The 7,289-nt window shown below is 39.1% G+C and overlaps 2 protein-coding genes across 2 annotated transcripts; one reads left to right on the top strand and one right to left on the bottom strand.

Moving 5' to 3' along the window:
• The first annotated feature begins 243 nt into the window (after window positions 1-243).
• Window positions 244-2,772, top strand: LOC106328093 (26S protease regulatory subunit 7 homolog A-like). The gene is made up of 9 exons (XM_013766455.1): window positions 244-435; window positions 806-887; window positions 966-1,057; window positions 1,134-1,211; window positions 1,309-1,370; window positions 1,499-1,643; window positions 1,721-1,939; window positions 2,015-2,372; window positions 2,475-2,772. The coding sequence occupies exons 1-9, from the start codon at window positions 349-351 to the stop codon at window positions 2,630-2,632; spliced, it is 1,281 nt and encodes a 426-aa protein (XP_013621909.1). The 5' UTR covers window positions 244-348; the 3' UTR covers window positions 2,633-2,772.
• A 217-nt stretch (window positions 2,773-2,989) lies between these two features.
• On the bottom strand, window positions 2,990-6,779 carry LOC106334829 (protein STRUBBELIG-RECEPTOR FAMILY 6). Its single transcript, XM_013773205.1, has 15 exons — window positions 6,554-6,779; window positions 6,167-6,299; window positions 6,024-6,095; window positions 5,863-5,928; window positions 5,718-5,789; window positions 5,554-5,625; window positions 5,403-5,474; window positions 5,257-5,322; window positions 5,103-5,165; window positions 4,683-4,990; window positions 4,321-4,604; window positions 3,844-4,248; window positions 3,633-3,766; window positions 3,402-3,558; window positions 2,990-3,321 (listed from the first exon to the last, which is right to left on the bottom strand). Exons 1-15 carry the CDS (start codon window positions 6,651-6,653, stop codon window positions 3,175-3,177), a joined length of 2,151 nt encoding a protein of 716 aa, XP_013628659.1. The 5' UTR covers window positions 6,654-6,779; the 3' UTR covers window positions 2,990-3,174.
• Window positions 6,780-7,289: the final 510 nt, after the last annotated feature.

The following is a 7,289-nucleotide window of genomic DNA, read 5'->3' as shown; positions in this document are numbered from 1 at the left end:
GACCTAAAAAATCAGGGCCCAATACCGTCCTGCAATAATTCTTTACGGCCAGACTCGCGCTCCAGGTCATAATTGCATGGGAAACTCGAGTGTAGGCGCATGAGAGCGCGCGTGGAGTATGTCCTGACCTCTCCAACAAGGCGGACGATATGGGCCGAGCTTTTAAAGCCCAGTTTACACGTGCGAGTTTATTAATAAATTAAATAGCTTAATGCCAAGTTTACACTCCTAACCAAACCAAACCAAACCAAACCAAACCGGAAAAGAGCATCGTTTCCTCTCCAACAAGCCAAGAATCGTATAAAGAACTATCGAAATCTCAAATCTCCGATCGAACTCCGGCAAAAGATGACAAAAGATATCGAAGATGAGATCAGAGACGAGAAGAACCCTCGCCCCCTTGACGAAGACGACATCGCTCTCCTCAAGACTTACGTAAGCAACCCCCTCTCAGCTTCTAACTCTCCTGGGTCATCGAGGGTCTCTCGGATCTAGCTTTAGGAGAGTCCTCGTTAGTTAAAGTCGCTACCTTTAGGGTTTCTAGAATAAGGGTTTCTTGCTCTTGACACTGTTTGCTGGGTTTCGTCTCATAACTGTCATCCCTTTGGGGTTAGGCGAGTCCACGTTAGTTAAAGTTGCTACCTTTGGGGTTAAGGGTTTTGAAACTGTTTGCTAGGTTTCGTCTCTTGAGACAAAACCAAACTGATGTTTCGTCTTGAGTGACTCAAGCTAGAATTCAGTTTCGGTTTTGGTTGTGTCTGTTCTCTCGATATATGTTTTCTTGCTTACTCTCTTTTGTTTGCAGGGGTTGAGTCCTTACTCTGCAGCTAACAAGAAGGTTGAGAAAGAAATCAAGGAGCTCGCCAAGAGGATCAACGATCTCTGTGGTATGTATTGTATGCACACTCTTTGTTTTTGCTGAAGCGTTTACTTTATATGATGGAGCTTCTCACTTTCTGTTGCAGGTATCAAGGAGTCTGATACTGGTTTAGCTCTTCCTAGTCAATGGGATCTCGTCTCTGATAAACAGATGATGCAAGAGGAGCAACCTCTCCAGGTACACTTTCTTTCTTAGGAAAACCTATTCTTCTCTAATGGGTGACTTCTAAGCTGTAAATGTTTTTATTGTCCAGGTTGCTAGATGCACAAAGATCATTAGTCCAAACACTGAAGATGCCAAGTACGTCATCAATGTCAAACAGATAGCTAAGGTACATTGCATTCCAAAGCTGATACTTGTTTCTACCTGACCAGTTATGTCTATAGCTTTTTGGTTATAACTGGTTTTTTTTTTTTCTTTAACTGTAGTTTGTCGTTGGCCTTGGAGATAAAGTTTCTCCCACTGATATTGAAGAAGGCATGCGTGTGGGGTATGTTTCCTGTTCATGAACTGAGATTGTCTCTGGTTTAGTTAGTTGTTCCTTATGTCTTCTATCTATATTTCTCATAGGGAAGCTAACTTACAGAAAAACATTCCGTCTTTGATTTCTATTTGCAGAGTTGACAGGACCAAGTATCAGATACAGATTCCTCTACCTCCAAAGATCGATCCTAGTGTCACCATGATGACTGTTGAAGAGAAGCCTGATGTTACTTACAATGATGTTGGTGGCTGCAAGGAGCAGATTGAGAAGATGAGAGAGGTATCTTGTTGAACTTTGCTATCATCTCTTCTCTCATAGAAGTCGTTAAAAAGTTTTGCTGTCTTTGTTGATTGTAGGTGGTTGAGCTGCCAATGCTTCATCCAGAGAAGTTTGTGAAGCTTGGAATAGATCCTCCCAAGGGAGTTCTCTGCTACGGTCCTCCTGGTACCGGCAAAACCCTTCTGGCCAGAGCTGTTGCTAACAGAACCGATGCTTGCTTTATCAGGGTTATCGGCAGTGAGCTTGTTCAGAAGTATGTCGGTGAGGGAGCTAGGATGGTTCGTGAACTGTTCCAGGTATTCAATCTTCAAATCTCCACATTACTATCCGAGTTGTTATACATTTGTGTAATACTCTGCATTGCTGTGTAGATGGCACGGTCCAAAAAAGCTTGCATTGTGTTCTTTGATGAAGTTGATGCCATTGGTGGGGCAAGATTTGATGACGGTGTGGGAGGTGATAACGAAGTCCAGCGTACTATGCTTGAGATTGTGAATCAGCTTGATGGGTTCGACGCACGTGGTAACATCAAGGTTCTCATGGCAACAAACAGGCCTGACACACTGGACCCTGCTCTTCTACGTCCTGGACGTCTTGACCGTAAGGTTGAGTTTGGATTGCCTGATCTGGAGAGCAGAACACAGATCTTCAAGATTCACACACGAACCATGAACTGCGAGAGAGACATCCGTTTCGAACTCCTTGCTCGCCTCTGCCCAAACTCAACTGGTAAATGATCCAAAACCATCAAACAACTCTCCTACTTCTTATTTATGGTCTCTTGATAGTTGTTCTGACTTGTGGTTTTGGTAAAAAAACAAAATTTGCCAGGAGCTGATATCAGGAGTGTGTGCACTGAGGCTGGAATGTATGCAATCAGAGCTAGGAGGAAGACTGTGACTGAGAAAGACTTTCTGGATGCAGTGAACAAAGTCATCAAAGGTTATCAGAAGTTCAGTGCAACTCCAAAGTACATGGTCTACAATTAGAGAGAGAGAAGTTGTAGAAGCAAAACTTAGAAACACACTCTTGTCTTTGTTTATCTCGCTTCATTCTCTCTTTTGTTTTCGTCTTCAATGTACTTTTGACTCTATAGATTCTCCTTTTTAAGTTTGTTATTTGCAGTCAATTCCTCTGAAATAACTGAACCAAACCCAAACGGAACCAATTTAGAAAAAGAACAAAAGATAATTTTGAATATGTCCATGATCTAAAAGCCTCAAATTTGAAAACTACTATGTAGAGTATTTTATAATAAGTTATGAACAAGAATATTTATTTTATTTAAAAGGAAACCAATGAATAAGGAAAGTTATGAACAAACCAAAATAGAACCCATGTAGAAGTAAACAAGAAAGAATATTTGTTCATTTCAATGATCTAAAAGCTACAAATTTGGAAACACATTACAACAAAATACAATGGGGATAATATACTGTGTGAAGGTTTATCAAACATATTACAATAAAAACAATGACTTCATCCCATAGGGAGCAAAGTGTTCTTTTTTTCTCTCTCTGTGGTAATGGATTTACATGTAATCGTTGCTTGGCTCAGCACTACCAGAACGCTGTGATGGATCAACTCCAACAGTTCTCTTGCTCATGTTAGCTCTCTGCACTAACACAACCAGTGACTGCACAACTTCAGACATTGGTGGTCTAAACTCTGGCTCTGGCTGTGTTCAAGAACCAAACCCAAAATCAGTAAAACAGTTTCTTGATTTTGTAAGTTACTTATCAGTTCATTATATATTACCTGGACGCAGAGAGCAATAACATCTGCAAACCGAGAAAGAGATTTAACCGGATAAAGTCCTTCAAGAGCTGGATCAACCATTTTGCCTAAAGCATCAATGTCATGAAGCTGTGGTGTCGCCCATCTAACCAATGACTGCTCAGATCTTGACCTTGTGCTGCTCAAAAGTTAATAACCCTTCAGAAAACACATTCCTTATCTCAATTGATCAATAACTAGAAGTTTAGTTACCTGTCGAATGGTTTCCTCCCGGTTAAAAGTTCAAGCATCACTACTCCAAAACTGTAAACATCACTCTTCAAAGAGTATTGGCCTGACATTGATACTTCAGGTGCGCTATAACCTTCATCGGTTTGGTTTAGTAACTGCACGTTTACAAGATTGATGATATAACCAAACCAAATAAGCTTGAGAGATTAGTAAAGTGTTTTGAATATCCAACCTCATTTGCTGTGGGGAGGAAGCTTGCGAGACCTGTGTCTGATAAGTGAGGATTCATCTCCGAATCAAGCAAAATATTGGCTGATTTGATGTTCTTGTCAACTATAGACGGTGAACAAACTTCATGCAAGTACTCTATTGCCCGTGCAGTCCCAAGTGCGACCTTGACTCGTGAGTTCCACACCAATGCTTTGCTTTCTTCTTCTGATAAGTGTAGGAAGTCATGTAACGATCCTTTGCTGTGGAACTCATAGACCAGGAGATGTTGTCCGTGTTCAGCACAGTAGCCAACAAGCTTTGTCACATTTGGATGGTCCAAAACGGCGATTTTCGATACTATTTCGGTGAAATCATCAGTCATGCTATGTGGAAGAGCAGATGAATCAATCTTCTTCACAGCAAGAACCTATAAAGATATAACAACATTATGACATGTTTCATCAAGAAAAAGATATTGGGATAAGAATGTGATCAATACCTTTCCATTGTTAAACTCAGCTCTGTATACTCTTCCAAAAGTCCCTTCTCCAAGAAGATTATCAACACTGAAACTGGCAGTGGCAATCTGAAGATCAGCAACTGAGTAAACTCTCACATTCGAGGGAACAGCCACGGTGGATTTCTTGACAACTATAGGCTTTCTCGTAGAATCCTCATCATCATCAAATGATCGATCAGCTGGTGGAGGACGGAGATTAATAGACAAGGAAGTATCAAGTTTCTTTGTCTCAATTGATGAAGAACTCTGAATAGAATTGTTTTCTGCAACCATATGGGAATCTTGAGTTAAAGTTTTGTATATTTGCAAACACTAAAAGTGTGTAAACGTAAGTGGAGTACCGTGAAAGTCGCTTGGAGGAAGAGTGAAAGGCAGGTTGTCAGTTTTCTCAATGTCCATAGATGATGATCTCTTTGATCTTCTTCTTCTTTTGACTAAGAAGAAAGCCACAAGAGCTGTAACTACTAGTAATGAAATGATTATGCCTGCTATAGCACCAGCTCCAATTCCTGATTTCTTGGAATCTCCATTGCTGGTAGAATCACGGTTTGAACCTCCTCCGGATTTATGGCTCGGTGAGCGGTGGATTGGAGGTGTACCAGGTGGTGGTGGTGGTGCAGGTCCATTATTGAACGAGTTACCATCTTTTCTGTTTGCAAAGAACAAGAAAAATGAGAGATCAAAGGTTCCAAGGGATTACATGCTTCGGCTTCGGTATTCAAAGAAAGTAAAAGAGCAATGTGTGTGAAATAAGAACTTACATTAAATTAGTACCCTTTAAGGTACTGGGGATCCAGCCGGTGAAGTCATTGTTTGCAATGTTCCTAAGGAACATTGAGCAAGGACCAACTTTAGTTGATGTCTTAGAAAAAAAAAACAGTTTGACATGTAGTGTGGTTAGGTTAGGTTACTCACAGGGTCTCAAGAGGAAGACCGGCTAATACATTGAGTGTTCCTGAGAACTGATTGTTCTGAAGGTATCTGTAAAGTTAATATCCAAACATGTTTAGTAGCTCAGATACTTTCAGTTACTTTTGAGAATCTATGGAAGCTATGCTTACAGGGACTTTAAACTTGTAAGAGAAGTAAAAGTTCCCGGTAGAGACGATGTGAAAGAGTTGAAGGAGAAGTCCCTAAAACACATGAACTTTTTTGTCAATACAAAGACTAGAACTTGAGAGAACAATCTGAATCTTCAGTTTAGGATTTTACAAGGTTGTAAGAGAGGTGAGCTTGGAGAAGTCCACAGCTACTTGCCCCTTAAACTGATTGTGACCAAGATTACTGATTTTATTTTTTGCAAAAGACAAAACATCAGTACTCACATCTTTTATGGGATATGTCTAGAGGAATGTATAGTGAAGCAAACCACTTACAGATACTTAAGTGATGCCATATTAGAAATGGAGTATTGAGCAGCTCCAGTGAATTGGTTGTTTGCAAGATTCCTGAAACACTCTGTGGATTAAAAACTCGAAAACACAGATAAATTCACAGAGAAAAAGGATCAATGGAACTTACAACCGTTGCAGATTTGGAGGAAGCTGATATGGTAAATCACCTCCAAGATTATTGCTGCTTAGATCACTGCAAGTTTCCATCAAAGACAATTATAAAAACTTACTACCACTAAGCACTAACAAAATTTAACTGTATATAGCATATGGTAGATTTAATCTTACAGCTCTGTAAGAGAAGTCAATTTATCAAGCATGTACCCAAGTGTTCCAGAGAGCTCAAGACCTGATAACTTTCTGCAAAGAAACTTTATGTTAACAATGTAAACCATAAGATATAAGTTAGAATACAAAAGAATATCACTAACAATTGAGTAATTCGTGATTTGGAGCAAGTAACGCCTCTCCAGTTCTGAACACAAGGATCCCCACCTGATGCAGTCCATTGTGTTAACTGTCCTGGTGAATGCATACTGGTGAACAACATGTTCAATGCTGAAGCTGCAACAAGTTTTGAGATCAATAGACAATTAGAACACAATCTAATCATCTAAAATCAAAAAGCTTATTACTTTCTAATACCAAAGAATCTTGCAAGGTTCAAGATTTAACCCAACAAAACTAAAAAAGATTTGGATGACGATTGAAAACATAATCAAAGAAACTAAAGATAGTGAAAGGATATACGAAAAAAAGATTGAGACTTTGAGAAACCCATTAAGCTTAAAATCAAAAGTGAAGAAGAAGAAACTCACTGTCTGATGCATCAGTGGCTCCATGGATGAAGCTAAACTCAAATCCTACAATGCAGACCGCAAACAGAGCAGCCACCACCACCACTCGATTCTCCATCATCTTATTCCCCTTTCTCTCTCTCTCTCTCCCTCTCCAGATGCCAAAACTCTATAGTCTTATGACCAAACAAGTAAAGAGAGAACTTTTTGTGTTTGTGTTTTTTTTTCCTAAAATATAATAATTTACGGAAAGTGGATTTTCTTGAAGGGCAAATCTCCAAAATAGCAATTTTCTAATTTTATATCACAAAAATAACACTCAAAAACTAAAATGACCAAAATAGCACCTTTCTAAGTTTATCTTTTGAAAATTTTAATTTTTTTATTTTTCAAAATTTGAAATCTTATCCCAAAACTTCATTTCTCAACTCTAAACCCTAGACCCTAAACTCTAAACCATAAACCATAAACTCTAAACCCTAAACCCTAAACTCTAAACCCTAAACCCTAAACCGTAAATCCTAAACCCACCCTTTAACTCTAAACCCTAAGTTTGTGACTTTTGATAAAACATTAAGTGCTATTTTTGTGACTTTTGAACTTGATTGCTAGTTTGGAACAAAAACTTGATTTAGCCCTATTTTTATCTTTTTCTCTTTCTTGAATGTGATTTTAGTACAAAACGAATTTTTACAGAGTAAAGCTGTCAACCACGATTTAGCCAATAAGAATCCAAAAGTCACTCACATATTCGGCG

The sequence above is a fragment of the Brassica oleracea genome, chromosome C3 (genome assembly GCF_000695525.1).
Source record: "Brassica oleracea var. oleracea cultivar TO1000 chromosome C3, BOL, whole genome shotgun sequence".
NCBI lineage: Eukaryota > Viridiplantae > Streptophyta > Magnoliopsida > Brassicales > Brassicaceae > Brassica > Brassica oleracea.
Note: the sequence above shows the minus strand (reverse complement) of the source record. Positions and strands in the feature narration are given on the sequence as shown.

Excerpts from the sequence above, each read along its gene's own strand:
- LOC106328093 (XM_013766455.1), top strand. The coding sequence starts at position 349 with ATGACAAAAGATATCGAAGATGAGATCAGAGACGAGAAGAACCCTCGC. Across the intron at positions 888-965 it reads GAGGATCAACGATCTCTGTG|GTATCAAGGAGTCTGATACT; the intron begins GTATGTATTGTA and ends TTTCTGTTGCAG. Across the intron at positions 1,644-1,720 it reads AGATTGAGAAGATGAGAGAG|GTGGTTGAGCTGCCAATGCT; the intron begins GTATCTTGTTGA and ends TGTTGATTGTAG.
- LOC106334829 (XM_013773205.1), bottom strand. The coding sequence starts at position 6,653 with ATGATGGAGAATCGAGTGGTGGTGGTGGCTGCTCTGTTTGCGGTCTGC. Across the intron at positions 6,096-6,166 it reads AAATCACGAATTACTCAATT|AAAGTTATCAGGTCTTGAGC; the intron begins GTTAGTGATATT and ends GTTTCTTTGCAG. Across the intron at positions 5,323-5,402 it reads CTTACAAGTTTAAAGTCCCT|ATACCTTCAGAACAATCAGT; the intron begins GTAAGCATAGCT and ends TTAACTTTACAG.